Consider the following 18,979-nt stretch of genomic DNA (forward strand, 5'->3'; position numbering starts at 1 on the left):
TATAAATAGGGTTGTTTTTTTGAAATAATGGTACTCCTATAGATGCAGTTGTACATTTTTCTGTTAGAATAAATAGTTCTTTTTATTTAGTGGCTATATTTCAGCATATGGAGGTATTATATTTAACTGATTCTTTTCAGTTTTGTTCAGTTATTAGATAAGAAAAGATAAAGTGAGCATATTCTTAAGCTTGTATCAGCTCTTTGCATAAAATCCCAAGAATTGTTGGATCACACAATTCAACCTATTTATGTCCTGACACGTATTGTTTTTTTCCAGAAGGCATATTGGGGTTTTCTTATTGTATGCTTTCGCCAACATAAAGCGTATCCTTTTCACATCAGTTTTAACTATTCTGACATGTGAAAAATGACTTACTGGCAAGGCTTTGCCCTTTTTTTTTTTTTTAATTTTTATTTATTTATTTATGATAGTCACAGAGAGAGAGAGAGAGGCAGAGACATAGGCGGAGGGAAAAGCAGGCCCCATGCACCGGGAGCCCGATGTGGGATTCGATCCTGGGTCTCCAGGATCGCGCCCTGGGCCAAAGGCAGGCGCCAAACCGCTGCGCCACCCAGGGATCCCGGCTTTGCCTTTCAAAATCATCGATCAACCATGGTTGTTTATTTGAGAAGTTGTATTTATGAAAATTTTTTTTAAAGTTTCATTTATGTATATGAGCATATCCATTCTTTGCTTGGTTTTCTATTTTAGCTTTGTAATGATTAGTAAATATTTTTCTTTAAATGTTCTATTAAGTGTATTCAAAATATCTTATATGAAAAAAAAAACAAAAATATGCGCTTAAACTGAAACCATGATAACTATTCTACTCTCCTTAGACTTAATTAAGGCTTTCATTTGATTGTTTTCCTGGTATATACAACTACAAATTCATGGTGACACAGTGTAGACAAATAGGAAAAGTGGATATTGGAAAAGGAATTTTAACGGGAAGTTTTAATAATTCTCATATACATGTTCCATGTTAAAGGTTAAGTCCTTATTTCTCAATAGTTTTTTTCTGAAGCTTTCTGTTCAACCCTTAAAAGAATCAGTGGGTGAAAATGACATGACATGTAGATGATTAACTTGGTTTATGATTCTGTATTCTGAATAGCTTGACTAGAATTAATGGAAGGAGATGTATTTTTCAATTAGACGAAAGGAACATTTTCTTGCATAATCTACATCTTGAAAAAGTAAAGCTTGCCATTCGAGTATTTTTCTTTCCTTTTAAGGGAAAGAAATATAACACTTCCTAGCAGGAGAATAGGAATCATGTGGGTCTAATTTTTAGAATGTTTTTAAGTTTTCTTTGGTCAAAATTATGCACTGTAGTGTCTCCACTACTTTGAACTTCAAATATAACAGCTAGAGTGGCTATTACTAATCTGTATTTCTTTTGATTAGATGAATCAAAAGAAGAAAGGAAAGAAGAGGAGGAGGAATTAAATTTTAATGAAGACATTCTTTGTCCACATGGTAAGCTAGAAGCGTATTTTTTTTTAAGTTTGCCAGTCTGACTTTGGCATATCATAAATGTTTTGTTCATTGTTTAATGTGTTTCTTAGGGATTGGGCCCTGATATGGTCGCCATGTGGCGTGTCCACTTTTCTTAACTGTGCTTGAATTTTGAAGTTAGTTCTCTTATCCTTTTTTAACAGTTAGCTGCTTAATGCCGGTTTTCATCCCAGTGCCTCACATATCTTTTTGTCTTTCCTTGCAAAAAAAAGTTTAAAAAATAGGATATTTCGATATTTAGAGAAGAAAGTTTTTGTCACTTGCCATATTGAAGGACTGTGTTTAAAAGCAAGAATTTCAATTATGTCTCATGACTGAGTATTTGACTTATTTCAGTTTTCTTCAGTTAATATATTAGAAAGATATAGAATATAAATATAATGTATAGGGATCCCTGGGTGGCGCAGCGGTTTAGCGCCTGCCTTTGGCCCAGGGCGCGATCCTGGAGACCCGGGATCGAATCCCATGTCGGGCTCTCGGTGCATGGAGCCTGCTTCTCCCTCTGCCTGTGTCTCTGCCTCTCTCTCTCTCTCTCTCTGTGACTATCATAAATAAATAAAAATTAAAAAATAAATAAATAAATAAATATAATGTATAATATATATGACTTATTTCAGTTTTGTTCAGTTAATATAAGAAAAGAATTTTCAGAACATTGTTTACATATTTCTTAATATTATCAGGGTTATTTCTTGTTTCACTTCTTAGGCATTTATTGACCAGCTACTTTTTGTGCTGCGTACTCTTAATAAAGTCTGGTTTTTGATTAATCCTATGTATTGGTTATGTATTTCTTATTTGTCTTGGAGTGCTCACTTCTAATAAGTAACTTTGCAGGGGAATCATCGTATATGTGACATGTTTTTCCATTCTGTTTGTGCTCTGCAAGTCAAACAGGCATCTACATCTCAGCCATGTAACTGTTTAAATCCCCATCTCCCCTACTGTATCCAATTCTTATTTCACTAGTTAATTACTAACTGTGCATCGTATCTCACACCTACCCTCATGCACACTAGTCCTTTTAGATCATTAGTCCTTGAGGTCAGTAGTGATAATAGCTCTCACTGGAGTGGTGCTTGTATACTGATCTTTGGGACATGATTCCACTGTCTTCAGCTTAATAGTTGAGTGAGCTTGCTTGCCTACTGGCCATACAGTGGTAGGAGGGATCATGGTGGGATGTGGATTTGGGTCTCTGTTGGTCCCAACCTCATGTGTCCTTCCTGTCACATCACCCTGTGGCCGATTTGCCCCCCCCCCCCGCCCCCCCACAGTGGTAGCGCACAAGAAGTCCACACACAGAATACATGAACTCGAGCGGTAGACAGATCGAGTAGGTACAGGAAGGTAAAGTGACTAGCCAAAAGTGGATCAGGTTTTCTCACGATGCTTTCATACCTGTTTTTTGTTTTTTGTTTTCCTTACCTGTCATAGCATGCTATAGACGGTGAGGTATATTCCTCCCTTTTGAGAGTTGAGGATTCTGTGGCACAATGTTGAGTTTTCTGGTGACTATCTAGAGGCTGCTTGAAATAGTGTTAGATTGTCATCTTACTCCTTACCTCACTGACTTGTGCTGTCTTCCCACCTCTTGTATCATCTTGTCATTTCAGTATTACAATTGGGACAAAAAGCATGGCAGAGCTGAATGTGATTTCAGAACTTGAGCTGTGCTCCTCAGCAGAAAACTTGAGCATGAGCTGTTTTTTAGAGCTTTAGCTTGATCTTGACTTAGTGGCTGTACTTTATCTTGTATTTTATTATCATTTTTCCCTGAATTTTGTACAGTCAGCATGGAGCTTGAACCCAAGACCTTGAGATCAAGAGTCTCGTGCTCCATCAACTGAGCCATCCAGGCACCTCCACTTTAGTATTTTTAAAGGGTTTCTCAAAGCCTCTGTATATAATTGTTTGAAACCATTTTTTTTTTCAAAAACCATAAAGAATGCTTTGTGTTTTAGTAGACCATTTCTCTAAAGCTATTCTTTTTAGAATACATTTTTTCTTCCATTTCTGACAACATGTAAGATTCTTGTCTCCTGCATTGTGACATCTCACCCCAGTCTGCCTTGGTGCAGACTCTACCTCATGCATTGTGTTGAATGCTCTTTGGCTGCTGTGTGTGTGGCAGAGGCTGTTGATGCTGAGTTTTTTGCTGTTAGGGTGCCCTGGCGGGCCCATTCCTCTGGGGTGTTCCTACTGTTATCTGCCCTTGGGCCACTCAGATTTCTCCAGAACATCTTCCATTTTCCTGCTTGGAAAGTGCAGACTGGGCTGTAAGTGCTCTGGGGTCATGAGAGACAGGGTGCTTGGGAGTCCCTGCCTTCTGTGTGGAAACATGTACTTGACTCAATCTCAGCTCCTGACCATATTCATCTATGCACCGTATTCATCCCTGGTGCAGAGGCCTGAGGTGACCTGCAAAAAGCCTATGGTATTTTATGCAAAAAGCCATAGGCAGCAAAAGCCTATGGTATTCTGTGGTTAGAGAGGCCGTTATCTAGAGGGCCTAGAGAAAAGAAGTGAGAATTTTAACAGCCTCCTAAATACAGACTTGGTCTATTCTCTTGTGATTGAATCCCTTCTGTACTTGTGTGCTCCCAATTCCTGCGCTAGTGGGGGCCGTTCTGCAATTTAGTAAATCTGGTTATTACCTGATTTTTAAATTCATTTTCTTCTGTCTCATCCATTTCTTCCTAAGTATCAAAAATTTTTGTTGGCATTGCTCCTTCTGTGTTGTCTTTTTCATCGTTAGATTTTAGAAATTTTTAAAAATCCCTTTACTCTGGGGGGCACCTGGGTTGCTCTGTCATGTAAGCAAGCACCCAACTCTTGATTTTGGTTCAGGTCATGATCTCAGGGTTGTAAGATAAGAGACACTGTTGGGCTCTGCCTCTGGCAGGGAGTCTACTTGGGATTCTCTTCTGTCACTCCCCCTTCCACTGGCACACTCTCTAAAATCTTTTTTAAAAACCCCTTTACTCTGGTTTAATGGTATTTGAGGAGGCACTGAAACTCCAGTTTGAAAGTGTCATTTTTATCTGGAAACCTTTATTTTCAATTTGGATGTTTTCATAGTAAATCCCAATGTATCTATAAAGCCCTATGTATATTTAATAAATCAGAGATTTATGTGAAATAATCATCAGATTATACTGCATTGGGAGATTTACTACTGATACAGACTTTGGTATTGATTTCAGAGAGAATGTGGGCTAATGAGCCGGGGAGGGGCAGAGGGAGTGAAGCAGACTCCCTGCCGAGGACAGACTAATTCCCCACTATATGCCCCATGGGACTGTAGATCCCGAGACCCAGAGATCATGACTGCACTGAAGTCAGGTATCAGACAGTTAACCGAGCCACCCAAGTGCCCCTAAACCTTTCTAATTATACAGTTTGCTTAGCCTTTGGGCAGTTTTTGTGTTTTTATGTGTTCTTCAGAGATTTTGTTCCCCACCTTATTATAGTTTGAACTAGTTTTTTTTGAATGAGGGTATTTATACACATTTAACCTCCTTGTTTACTACATTTCTGTGTTTAGCAGAAGAATAGCTCGGGATTAGGTTATCCAGGACTATTTGAATTTAATCTCTCATGACTGATTCGATCGAGTGTTGGGAGATGAATTTAGGTGATTGGCTTTTTTTTCTTTTATAAGTTAGGAAAGTGATACTAATTACAGGATACACATCTAAAATATACAACAAGTGATATTTAATGATCATGAGATTATATAAAGTTTCAGATATATTCAATCATCGTGTTTTTTAAAATGTTATGATGCTAAATTTAGAATCATGATAAAAAGTACAATGGAGAGCCTTGTTTCTTACCAGTGAAAGTACAGTAAAGTGATTCTGACTTCAGAAATTTATATTTTTCTTTATATACATCCAGCATTAAGGCTAGTAAAAATACCCTTTCATCACAAGGGCAACACATCCCTAGTGACAGTAAATCCTATTAAAGTGTGTGTGTTTGTGTTACTGTTTCCTGTGTTCACATACCTTTTCTGTACCATGTACATACAGAGATAGCAAATACATACTCTTCAGTAATTTTCAGGTAGGGTGAGGTGGGGGGAGAAAACAGTTTAAAATTATAATTGCCTCGGAGTTCTTTCTAAATCAGATTGTGGAAATCTGCTGTCCTCTTTTTTTACGGCGGCATTGTATTTCACCATAAAGATACAATAAATTAGAATCTGGTAATCCAATAAACCTTAAAAAAGTTCCCTGCTTGTATCAGAGGATAGACATATTGGAGTTGGTCTTCATGACCTCCTGAAATTGAAGTCAACAGCCTACTCAGAAAGAAATTTAATTTTTACTGTGTGATCTATTTTTCTCTGATAATTTTTCTAAAGCGAAGTAATCTTGTGATTATTCGAAGCTGAATAAGAGAGGGTAAGCCAGTGCCTTTTTGGTTAGAGGGTTTGAACAAGACAGAACTGAGGTTGTATCCCAGCATCATCATAAACGAACTATAGTAGGAACTCATTATGTCATTTTTTTCCCACTCAGTTTGTTTATTACATAGAACCTATAAAGTAAAAAATGATATGGTATTTTGAAAAATTACTGGCTTTATTTTTCTTAGTTAAAGGGGTAGAAACAAATGTATGGCCTTGAAACCTTAGAGATGGTTTTTAAGGTAATAACTGCACATAAGTACAGTTCACTAATTTATCAACTGGGAGCAGCTGAAACAACAGCAAGTAGAAGGATAAAGGGAGAGAAGGGTAGAGAAGGGAGATGGACCCCCGAAAGCTGGATGTGAGTATGCAAACTATAAACCGACGTTGGGCCCATGAGATGGTGGGTCACCACTGCCTGGGCATTGCTGTGGTCTGAAATGAGGAAGAGTGGTCCTGACTAATATTCTGACCCTCTTGGATTTTTTTTATGATTTAAGTTATTTATTCATTTTTAAAGAATTACTTTAGGAAGAAAAAAAACGAGCATGGGGTGGTAGACAGAGTTTCCCACAGACTCCCTGCTTGAGTGAATAGCCTGACTCGGGCTCAATCCAGTGACCCATGAGATCATGACCTGAGCCAAAACCGAAGGGTAGAGTCTTAACTGAGCCACCGGGGCATCCAGGCCTGGGATTTTTAAAGATCCTTAGGGATTGGGGTGAGGGCTGCAGCAAGGAAACCAATTGGATTTTGATTCAGAGATGGTTTTCTGATTGAATGGAGCTTGCTTTATTAAACTTTGATAATGTACAACAATGATTCTGGTAAGATTGGACTCAAAAATTATTTCTCAGGTGGGACAAAAGAAAACGTGTAGATAAGTGTGGCATTTTGAGTGTGACTTAGAGGTACATTGCTCTTGAACAACAACCTCTGCCCTGGCAAAGGTTACTAGGATCCCCAGAAGCCCCTTTAATTGCTTCCTTCAGTGGCAGGAAGAAAGATGGGAAGTTCATGGCTCTAGTCTCCTGTATTTTTAATTGCTTGGTTTTCAATCACAGATGTAGATTAAGGACCTATGGCAATGGCTAACTTCTTTAGAATTAAGGACCTTAAAGGTGAAGTGTTGACATTTTTGAAACTAAGGAAAAAGCTAATCATAGGAAAGAAAAAGAATACATTTTTTCTTAGTTCAAAGGAACAGGAAATAAAATTTTAGAAGGGTCTATACTAACCTTGTTGAAGTTTTATTTAAAAATTTTTTTTAACTCAGGGGAGTTATGCATATCTGAAAATGAAAGAAGACTTGTTTCTAAAGAGGCTTGGAGCAAACTGCAGCAGTATTTTCCAAAGGCTCCCGAGTTTCCAAGTTACAGAGAATGCTGTTCACAGTGCAAGGTACTGGATGTTGAGCTGCCCTGTGTAGGAATCAAATGCCGCCCCCTGGATTGACTTTCCCCCAGAGAACTGACATTGTGCTTTTGTAGGGAGGAGTAGGGAGGGGGCAAGTCCTTTAATCTCGGTAGGGGGTGGCTGATTGCTTCTTGTTTCATTCTCTTGCAGATTTTAGAAAGAGAAGGGGAAGAAAATGAAGCCTTACATAAGATGATTGCAAATGAGCAAAAGACTTCTCTTCCAAATCTGTTTCAGGACAAGAACAGACCTTGTCTCAGTAACTGGCCAGAGGTATAGTGATCTTTACAAAGGAGGATGGAATGAATACATTTTTACGTTTTGAAGGTTCTTGCCAAATTCCCAGTGAACTATTGCAGAACAACCAAGAGCATCTCTCTGATTCTCATGGTTTAGTTTTCTAATTGGGGGATTTATTCTAGACTCTGGCCTCTTGACAGAGTTCTATATTTGGACTAAATTTATAAAACTTGAAATAAGGGAGTCATAGTATATGAAAAAGCATTTTGCCTAAAAGATTTATGCTAAGGGTACAGTGAGTTAATGGGCATTTGTGTGTGGTTCTGTTCCAGGAAACGGATGTCCTCTACATTGTGTCACAATTCTTCGTAGAAGAATGGCGTAAATTTGTTAGGTAGAGCCCCAAATTTTCCATTTTTATTGTTTATACTAGGATTTTTTAAGAATTACGGATTCTGATCACAGTAGCTTTGGTTACTTTTTTAGCATGTACTAAAAGCTTTCTTTTGTTTACATTAAATGAATGCTCTTAAGAAAACACATTTAACTACTAGACTATCCTTTTAAATATATTTATTATTTAAAAATACCTTAAACATCTTGAGTGATTGCTGTAGTGAAGCAATATTTCTCCTCTTTGTCTCACTTGAGTAGAAAACCTACAAGATGTAGTCCAGTGTCATCGGTTGGAAACAGTGCTCTTCTGTGCCCCCATGGGGGACTCATGTTTACATTTGCTTCCATGACCAAAGAAGATTCTAAACTGTGAGTTTCTTCTCTTGTGATTTATCTAGTGAATTAGAATGGTAATGTTGCATCTGATACAGTGTATGTGCGGGATCTAAGCCTTTGCTGAATTGTGGGGTTTGTCCTTTCATAAGCTCTGCTAGAGTGAGCACTTCTCTAAAAAACAAAAACAAAAACAAACAACTCCTCTTCCCTATAGAATGCTAGAAGCTGCCCAAGGCAGCTTTGCTCTTGGTCTCTACCTTCCCAGAGCTCTTGTTTTCTTCATCCAAGTTGTGGACCTTTTGCAGCATCCTGCAATCACCATGCTCTCCGTTGTACTTGCTTTTCCTGCAGCCGGCAGAGCAGAGCCAGTGAGATGGTCATCTGCAATTCTGGGGTCTTAAAGTCAAAATATTTGTGCCACCCACTGTTCAAGTGCTTCCAAAAGGGCTGACATCTGAAAGTCACCTGATGTTCCCATTTTACCTTTTCAAATGATTGATAACTGACATTGCTTATAAACAGTGAATATTGGAACGCAAGTAACAATTCCTTTGGGACTAAGCTCAGAGGTTGGGTGTTTATGATTTATGTTGATAACTGTCTCATAATTTAGGGAAGCTTACCATTAATTTTTCCTTGTAAGTTCTCCATGAGCTCTTTTTTATCCCTTCCTTCCTCTTTGCAGGGAGTGTTGTAAATGGTAGACACCAGGAAAATATCTATAATACTCAGAAAAATGTATGTGCCAGCTAATTTAAAAAGTTAAACAATTCAGATAAAACTGAAGGCCCCTTAGTCTTAATATTTCTTCTCTTTCTCCTCTTCTCTCCCTATGTTCTGCTCACAATAACTGAGTCTGAATTTGAGGGTTATCCTGCCCAGAAAGTACTGCTTAAAAAGTAATATTTTGCATATTAAAAATGTTTGCTATAAATGGACATCGTACAGTATTTATCATTCTGCAACTTAGTTTACTTTCATATTTGAGATTTAGCCATGTTGATTCCTATAACTTGAGTCTTGCATTTCACTGCTATGACACCCTTTTATATGAAGAAAACTGTTCGTTATTGAGGATGATCCATCTTTAACTTTCTGTATTAAATATTGGTCTTGGGAACTTGGGATTGCTCTCAAGAGACCAATGGATTATGTTAGTTGTCTTAGTTTCCATGTGTCTTAAGGCATGTTGTGTTTTTTTGCACAGTATAGCTCTCATATGGCCCAGTGAGTGGCAGATGATACAAAAGCTCTTTGTCGTGGATCATGTAATTAAAATCGTAAGAACTGAAGTGGGAGATGTAAACCCTTCAGAAACACAGTATATTTCTGAACCAAGTAAGTTTTCATAAGGAGAGTATGTCACTGTTGTCTTCCCTACTTAAAATTATAGATCATGTGTGGGTCCAAACTCATATACCCTGGTAGGAATTACGTATTAGACATCCTATTATTTGTATGTTCATTAGTTTGATAATAAATGAATTTCTTTACTGGTATTCTTTATATACAAAGGAATAAAACAATAATAGAAAATAAGAGTAATAATTATTGAATACTCACTGGTAACCTTGCTGCGTGTTTATAGACTTTTGGTTTTGTGAAATTAATTCCTCAGCCACTTCTGTTTTGTTTTTTAGAACTCTGTCCAGAATGCAGAGAGGGCTTATTGTGTCAACAGCAGAGGGACCTACGTGAATATACTCAAGCCACCATCTATGTCCATAAAGTTGTGGATAACAAAAAGGTACCAGTCCCTTTCATGGCCGTGACTAGTAATAATTGAGGCCTACCTGGGCTCACATTTTTATTTCCTTTGAGCTACTTGACTTAAGAATTCAAGCTGAAGTTATGTGATTTTATGTGGATTTGGTCAGTTATTAATTTGATACACATGACAAAGAATGTAAGCTGTATGCCACGAACAGTCTTGATACTGAGGGACTATGGTGGTAAAGCAGAGACACCAGATACCTGACCTCAAGAATGTATGTTTCTAATGAGTAAGATTAAGAACAAACCCAAAAAAGGGTGGTGGTTCAATATGGCAGGATAGGAAGATTCTGAACAGAACCTTTTCCCAGGATACAGCAAATCTACAGCTATTTACTGAATAATTATCTCTGAAAAGAACTTGAACTGAATATACAGCTGTTCCACAAAGGATGAAGGAGTCACATCGAGATAGATAGGAGAAGCAGAGATCTCAACAAAAACACCACCCCCTATTACTAGCACAGCAACCTGCCATGGGTAGGGGTCTCAGAAATATGGAACTCCTTCTTGAGGAGAAAAGGCATTGTGAGAACTATACCAGAGAGAATTCATTTTCTAAAAATTATTATTTTTTTAAAAAGTTTTTATTTATTCATGAGAGATGCAGAGTCCAAGACACAGACAGAGGGACAAACAGGCTCCCTGCAGGGAGCCTGGTGCAGGACTCAATGCCGGAAGCCCAGGATCACAAACTGAGCCAAAGGCAGATAGATGTTCAACCACTGAGCCACCCAGGTGCCCCTCATTTTTAATCTTAAGCTATCTGTCAAACACAAATGCTCATTGGGACTCTTCAGGGACTGGGGCCCCATGTCAGGACTAGTTTTACTTTCTCCACCTTGCTATTGCCCACAAGAATTCTACTTTTTTTTAAGATTTATTTAGTAATTTCAGAGAGAGACACAATTCATGTGCAGAAGCAGGGAGCAGAGTGAGAAGCAGACCCTTGCTGAGTAAGGAGCCCAATGCATGGTTTAGTCCCAGGACCCTGATAGTATAGCTTGAGCTAGAGGCAAATGCTTAACTGACTGAGCCACCCAGGCACACCACCCCCCCAAAAATTTTTTGAATTATACCAGACATTCAGGAAGATTTAATACTAATCCTTCTCACATTCTTCCAAAAATTGAAAATGAGGGAGTGATCCCAAACTTACTTTTCGGCCATCATGGGTACCTCCTTAAAAAAGTTTCAGGCCAACATCCCTTGTGGACGTCAATACAGAAATCACCAACAAAAGCTCTGCAAACCAAATTTAACAGTATATTAAAATGAACTTCCGCTGTGATTATATGGGAATTATTCCAAGGATGATTCATCTGCAAATCTCGCAACATGAAGCACCAATAAATAAAATGGATAAAATCATGATCATCTCCATATATGCAGAAAAGGAGTTGACAAAATTCAATTTCTCTTTATATTAAAAGCTCTCAACAAATTCCTTAGAGATGGAACGTAATCCTATATAATACAGATCCCATATTACCCGCCCACAGCTAATATTATACTCAGTGGTGGAAGGGAAATGTTAGCCTTAAGATCAAGAACGAGGATGTCCATTGTCACGGCTGTATTCAACATAAAATGGAAGGTCCTTGCAAGAGCAGTGAGGTGGCAAAAGAAATTTAAGCATCCAGCATCCAGACTGGAAAGGAAAAAATTACACTCACTGTTTGTACATGATTTGATTTTATATATGGAAAACCCTAGAGTCTTCACCAATAAGTACTAGAAGTTATAAACAAATCAGAGGAAACAAAAATTAATACATAAAAAAATCAGTTGCAAAGAACCTACCCTGGTTCATTTCCAGACCATGTGACTCTTGATCTCAGAGTTGTGGATTCAAGCCCTACCTTGAGCATAGGAAAAAAAAAATCAGTGGAACCTGGATGTCCTCGTCTGTTAAATTTCTGCCTTTGACTCATTTAATGATCCCGGGGCCTTGGTATGAAACACCATCTTGGGCTCCCTACTCCACGTGGCGCCGCCTCCTGCCTAGTGCTCCCTCTGCTTTTTCTCTGTCTCTCATTCTGTCAAATAAATCTTAAAAAAAAAAAAAAAATCTCCCTTTAAAAAAGAATGGCTGTTCTAAAATAAGTCGTGTGTATATAGAGCATGTAATCTTTATATAGTGGTAGCTATAGTCAGTAATATTGCATAATTGAAAGTTGTTTAGAAAGTAAATCTTTAGAGCCTCCCTTTCGCGCAGGGGGTGATCCTGGAGACCCAGGATTGAGTTTCACATCAGACTGCCTACATGAAGCCTGTTTCTCTCTCTCTCTCTCTCTCTCTCTCTCTCTCTCTCTCTCTCTCCCTCTCTCTCTCCCCCCCTCTCCCTATCTCCCTCCCTCCCTCCCTCCCTCTCTCTCTCCCCCCCTCCCTCTGTCTGTCTCTCATGAATAAATAAAACCTTGAAAGAAAATTTTTATCACAATAAAAGAATTTTTAATGGTAACCATTACTTTGGTGATCATTTTACAGTGTACGCAAATGTCACACCTGGAACTGGTATAGCCTGATACATTAATTATACTTCAATTTCAAAAAGATGTAGAACATCCCTTAAAATAAACAAACAGGAATATGCTCATAAACTCATAAGATGACTAAACAGGAATGAATGTTTTTGAAGGAAATCTAGCAGGGTAAAGCGGGGAGAGATTAATCAAGGTGAAGGTGGCCGTGTTAGATGGGAAATGGAAAAGAAATGCATCTTGGGAGAGTTATTTTACTCATTTCCATAATTTCCCCTCTGTACCTTTAATGGACCTCTGTACTTCTGGTAGAGTGGTAAGTCTAATGTACTGAAGCAATAGAGTGAGTTATGTGTAGAGCAGCACTGTCCAATCAAGCTTTCTGCAGTGATAGTATTCTGTGTCTTCGCTGTATGCTGTGGTAGCAATAGCCACAGGTGATGTGGAGCACTGAAAATGTGGCTATGGTGGCTGAGGAACTGAATTTTTAATTCATTTAAATTTAAAAAGCCAGAGGTGCCTGCCCCGGTTTATGATCTTCAGGTCTTGGGATTGATCCCAGCATCAGGCTTCTTGCTCAGGTGGGAGTCTGCTTCACTGTCTCTCCCCACCCCCCCACACATGGTTCCCCACTCCTGTGTTCTGTCTCTCGCAAGCAACACTACATTACACTAGTATTCACGAGTGTTTTTCCAATAAAGGATAGTAAAATAGGGCAAGGACTAAAAGCTATCATAGTTTGTACATCATACCAAGGATTCTAGGATTCTGAGTTATAGATTCAAGTCACTGGAAAGTTGCAAGGAACGTCGTGGTGCGTATAGTTTTGTGCTTTAAAGAGGTCCCCCTCACTGTGTTTGTAATTGGCAAGAGCAGAACAGGAATAAGAAAGGCCAGTTTAGAGCCCCTTGTACTCTTCTCTCAGAGTAGATGAAGTAGACAGATTTTGGTGTATTTTGGGGAGCCAGGGTGTTAAAACTTGCTGTGGGGCAGCCCCCGTGGCGCAGTAGTTTAGTGCTCCCTGCAGCCTGGGGTGTGATCCTGGAGATCAAGTCCCACATTGGGCTCCCTGCATGGAGCCTGCTTCTCCCTCTGCCTGTGTCTCTGCCTCTCTGCCTGCCTCTCTCTCTCTCTGCCTCTGAATAAATCAAAAAATCAATCAGTCAATCAATCAATCTTGCTGTGGATCGAATTTGGAACATTTTATTATATTAAGAATGGATCTTAGGTAGATCCTGACCCAGATCTCTGGGCATGTCATTAATTGATTCCAGGATTCATGGAATTCAAGACTAGACTATATTGTATTTAATGACTGTTACCAAACACATTGTTTTAGTGGGATAATTCATAAAGTGTGCTCTTGAAGCTCTTTGGTTCTGCTTCACACATTGAACTTTCTTTCCTGCTTTGCTGAGAAAATGAAGTTAGTGTCAATGACTATTTTCTCTAAAAGTTTAAGTCTTGTGCCTGTTAGTCCTTGTATATATTGGTATCTAAAATCATTTCCAACTTATGAAAGGTTTTATTATTTATTTTGAGTTCTTTGGGGGAAAGATTGCATTTATTTGAGAGAGCTACCAAGAGAGAGCATGAGCAGGAGGGAGAGTGGGTAGTGGGAGAAGCAGACTGCCCACTGAGCAGGGAGCCCGACATGGGGCTTGATCCCGGGACCCTGAATCATGATCTGAGCTCAAGGCAGATGCTTAAGTGACTGAGCCACCCAGGCACCCCTATTTTGAGTTATGTATTTCATAACATAAATGAGTATTTCCTCCATCCTTCCCTTTCTCGATCTTACTGAAATATTGTGGCTCCCAATGTCTAAATGGTTTGATAGTGCCTGTGCTGGGGACTTCTTTGAACTTCTGCAAAATAACATTGTAATGGCCCAATAATAATAATAATAACTTTTGCACATACTACTTTTGTTTATGGTGACCACATTACACATGAGTAATTCCTAGGATAAAAAGTAAATACGAACATGTTAAAAGACAAGAACCAGCCCTTGGGTCTTGAACTTTTGCCCGATATATTATCCCACCATTGATAAAGCTCCCACACCCTGCAAGTGTCTGACCCATCTTCTCTTTGTTTGCATTCAGGTGATGAAGGATTCAGCTCCAGAGCTGAATGTGAGTAGTTCCGAAACAGAGGAGGATAAGGAAGAAGCTAAACCAGATGGAGAAAAAGATCCAGATTTTAATCAAGTATGTGTCAAAGCTGCTTTTCATTGTCCTACCTTCTGCCATTCTGAAATCAACCACTTTGTGTCCCTAGACATCTCTCTGTACCTTCCGTGGGACTTTTGATTCTCCACTCCTTTCTTTGTTTCCAGTCTTTCCTTCGTTTTGATGGCACACAGTTGTAACCTTGATTTCTCTCAAGCATCTATAAGCTGCATTATTCCAGAATTAATATATTTGTTGCCACTGAGTTAGGTTAACGTGTAATACAATGATTAGTCCTTTAGCTGGAAAAGAAGACTAAAATGAGAATCATGTATATCTCGGTTTATTGTTCAGCCATGGATTATAGAAGTATGAAAAAATTATCTTAGTTTTCTCATTACAAGCAAAATATATTGTTATCTTACTAATGGAGTTTATAGAAGGGAATTCTGGGTCTCTGAAGTGTCAGTTAAATGACCAGCTTAGCATTAGTATTTTTGTATTTCATCATGATAAATTTTTTTCTGTTAAAATTGCCTATTTTCTGTGTATTTTGTTAATATTTTTATAATGATTTTCCTATTTGGTTGCTTGATTATATTCTGTGTATTCATAGTGATATTGGAGAAAAGTATCTTAAAAACATGAAATAACATGGGAATATGGTTAATATATGGTGTAGATATGTTTCAGCATCTCAGATGATGGTGTCCCTTTTTTTTTTTAAGATTTTATTTATTTATTCATGACACACACACACACAGGCAGAGACACAGGCAGAGGGAGAAACAGGCTCTGTGCAGGGAGTCGGTCGTGGTACTCTATCCTGGGACCCCAGGATCAGGCCCTGGGCTGAAGGTGACACTAAATCAATGAGCCACTGGGCTGCCCGGGTTGTTCTTTTTTTTAAGATTTACTTGTTCATGAGAGATAGAGAGGCAGAGACATAGGCAGAGGAAGAAGCAGGCTCCATACAGGGAGCCCAGTGTGGGACTCAATCACAGATCCTGGGATGGTGCCTTGAGCCGAAGGCAGCCGCTCAACCACTGAGATACTCAGGTGTCCCTCCAGGGTGTCTATAGATACTTTAAATTTCATCGAATTTCTGTCCTAAAAAGAGTGTAGTTTTAACCGATGAGACAATTTTCTTTATTTACTGCTAAAATGCAGTAGTCACTTTATGATTAACTTTCTTCCTAAAGGAATAAAAGTGTTATACGGGCCATCTGCTATCTCCGTCTCTGTGCCTGAGGCAGAACTATCTGGGTTTGTTGTGCTGTCTGTATATACTGATCGTGTTACTTAATTTTCAACATTTAAGAAAGCCTGAAAAGCCCTCTTATCTTGAACCTTGGTCTCTGTGATGTACTTGTTACTAGTAGTTTTCCAGCTGGTACAAAGAAGTATCCATATTTTTATTTCCCGACTTTTTGGAGCTCCTAAAATGCTCCCTGTGAATACCTCTGGAAGGAGAGTAACAAGCACTTTGTGTATCACCCTGCTGACCAGGACCAGCCACTCCAGTCTCCTTTGTGCTGCGGGCAGCACTGGACTCCCCCTTTACTTTAGCAATAAGGCAGAACCATACGTTTTACGGTAACGCAGACCGAATTTTGACGACATGTTATAAATACTGTGCTTAATCAGACCACTGAAGATGTATGTCTTCAGTTTTTTGGGGATGGTTTTTGAGATTTCTTTTTTTTTTAAGATATTATTTATTTATTCATGAGAGACACACACACACACAGAGAGAGAGAGACATAGACAGAGGGAGAATTAGGCTCCAGGCAGGAGTCCCAATGTGGGACTCGATCCTGGGGCTTGAGTTGAAGGCAGAGGCTTAACCGCTGAGCCACCCCGGCATCCCCCTGAGTTGATTTCTTGATTGGAGTTTGGAAACATATCTTTTGTGGTCAGCTTCTAACCGTGTATTTCATCAACTCTTCTCATGTCCCCATTGTCTCAGCCCATCCATCTTGCAATTCACAGATCCACAGACTCTTTTGTTTGCTCATTTTAGTTGCTACATTAAAATCATAGGCATGGGCAGCCCCAGTGACTCAGCGGTTTGGTGCTCCCTTCAGCCCAGGGTGTGATCCTGGAGACCCGGGATCAGGTTCCACATCGGGCTCCCTGCTTGTAGCCTGCTTTTCCCTCTGCCTGTGTCTCTGCCTCTCTGTCTGTCTCTCTCTCATGAATAAATAAATAAAATCTTAAAAAAATAATCATAGGCATGTTGGTTCATGAACATATCCATCTTCTCTTGCATTGCTTGGCTGGCAGTATGATACTGTTTCAATGATTATCTCTTGGAAGTATGGTTTAATAATCATTTGGAAATCTCATCTTTTTTCCAAGTCCGTTGTCAGTGACTCATTTTTTGTTCTTCTGGTAAACTTGGTAAATGTTCACATTGTCCTTAGCTTCTGTTATTTCAAGCTTTGCTTTTCATCCTGAGTTGTTTAAAACACTCTTTATATTTTCAAGTGATTTAGATTTTTGGGAAGCCAGTTTTTTTGAATGTCTAGTTTTGTTCATTGTGGTTATAACCACAGCAATTTTTACAGAGTGGATGTGGAATTACTTTTCTCAGTTGTGGATGACAACAGATTTCATATTTACAAATAAGACAGAGAATGTTGGGAAACATTGCTTTTTATGCTGGCATTTCTTTTAAATATACATTATAATTTTCTTCTGTCTTCTCTCTCCTTGTTTGGATATTGTAAATACTCTGGAATGTTTTAAATATTTTAGTCCTCAAAATAAAAACTGAAGTGTGTCCTTCCTTTAGAAGAGGAGATGGTCCCAGAAGAATGTCATGCCTTTTAGAACTTCAGCATCCTGACATTATCTTTGTAACGTGTTACAGTATCTTAGTGCGTGGTAACTGCAATTGCTGTTTTAAATCCCCATGATAGGACATGGTGCATCTCTGTGTATCCTTAATGGGGAGAAACAAATCCCCCTCCCCTTTTTTCTAAGCTAGATCAACCCAGTCCCTTTGACTTGGACATTTTCTACAATTCAGGTTAATGATGCACCCGGGGTTGGATATCACTTAGGTAATTGAAAGCCATCTAAAAGCAGTCAGCTGTTTTTTGTCAGATAAGTTGGATTTAAATTCTATGTGGTATTTTTTGTTTTGTTTGTTTTTTTTGAAAAAATAATTCTGGGAAAAGCTTTTAGACCCGTTTAAAGAGCCATTTTAAAAAAGCATATATCTTGCTTAATGTCCAGGGATTTGTCATTTGGTTGTGTTTTGTATGTCTACAGTACAATTTTGTTTTGTTGCAGCTATTTTTATCCTTCCTAATTGTGGGATTAGTTGCAGCTTCCTTTCAACCATTGAGATTGAGGAAAATAATAATACCTTTTTGTTTATTTTTAATTCCCCCTTCTGCACAACTTTTTCTTAACAAATATTAGAACCATTTGCGACCCTCTGTATACCTAGGGCCAAAGCCAAACCTATCTTTGTGCAGTGAATAGCCAGCGGGTGTCACCCTGAGCCAGTGCTCTTCTGTGCTTGCTTCCTGATCCTCCTCTGCTTTATAAATCTCTGGAGCCCTGTTAGTGATGAGGATGTGGCATGTGTGTCCATAATGACCCCTAAACCGCTCTCCTTATGCACAGCTAACACTCAGTGACAACTGCAAAGAACAGAGCCATGGCCTGAGGGTTACCTCATCCAGATTTAATTAAAACAGGGGAAAAAAATTTGTTTAAAGAATCTTGTTTCTCTCATTCCTTGGCCTGGTTAAAAGAAGACTCTTGACAATGAACCTCTTTATGGGAGTATTTTAGGAAGACAGTTGAGTCTTTACCTATAATTTTTTTTAGCCTGCTACATTTTGAATTCTGTACTCATGTATACCTGTACATTTTGTATATCTTTGGGTAAATGGTATTCATCATGACTTTTAACTTCTAAATACTTATATCAACCTGTAACTAACCCAGTGTTCTATATTACCCATATTCAGATATTTGCAACTATCACAAATATTTTCCCTTCAAACCAGCATCCAAAGTATATGTTTATTATATCTAGAATATTGGTCCTACCTCCTCAACTCCTTTGTTTTCCTCTTTGTTATTTAAGTAGATCTGTTTCATTTTTTGTAGATTGTCCCACTTCCTGGATTCAGCTGATTGCCTCCTTATATCACTGGTGTTAATTTCTCTGTTCTTTATATTTCCTGTCCATTGGC

At 38.7% G+C, this 18,979-nt stretch overlaps 1 protein-coding gene across 5 annotated transcripts in view; it reads left to right on the top strand.

Moving 5' to 3' along the window:
* Window positions 1-18,979, top strand: part of USP48 (ubiquitin specific peptidase 48) — an 84,641-nt gene that overhangs the window by 54,589 nt on the left and 11,073 nt on the right. For all 5 annotated transcript variants that reach the window (XM_041765807.1, XM_041765808.1, XM_041765809.1 and 2 more), the window contains 8 exons: window positions 1,414-1,485; window positions 7,221-7,345; window positions 7,511-7,633; window positions 7,933-7,994; window positions 8,255-8,365; window positions 9,540-9,670; window positions 9,973-10,079; window positions 14,697-14,801. In XM_041765807.1, the coding sequence (XP_041621741.1) occupies window positions 1,414-1,485; window positions 7,221-7,345; window positions 7,511-7,633; window positions 7,933-7,994; window positions 8,255-8,365; window positions 9,540-9,670; window positions 9,973-10,079; window positions 14,697-14,801 (836 nt within the window). The remainder of the gene's footprint in view (window positions 1-1,413; window positions 1,486-7,220; window positions 7,346-7,510; window positions 7,634-7,932; window positions 7,995-8,254; window positions 8,366-9,539; window positions 9,671-9,972; window positions 10,080-14,696; window positions 14,802-18,979) is intronic.

This window comes from Vulpes lagopus, chromosome 8 (genome assembly GCF_018345385.1).
Source record: "Vulpes lagopus strain Blue_001 chromosome 8, ASM1834538v1, whole genome shotgun sequence".
Classification (NCBI taxonomy): domain Eukaryota; kingdom Metazoa; phylum Chordata; class Mammalia; order Carnivora; family Canidae; genus Vulpes; species Vulpes lagopus.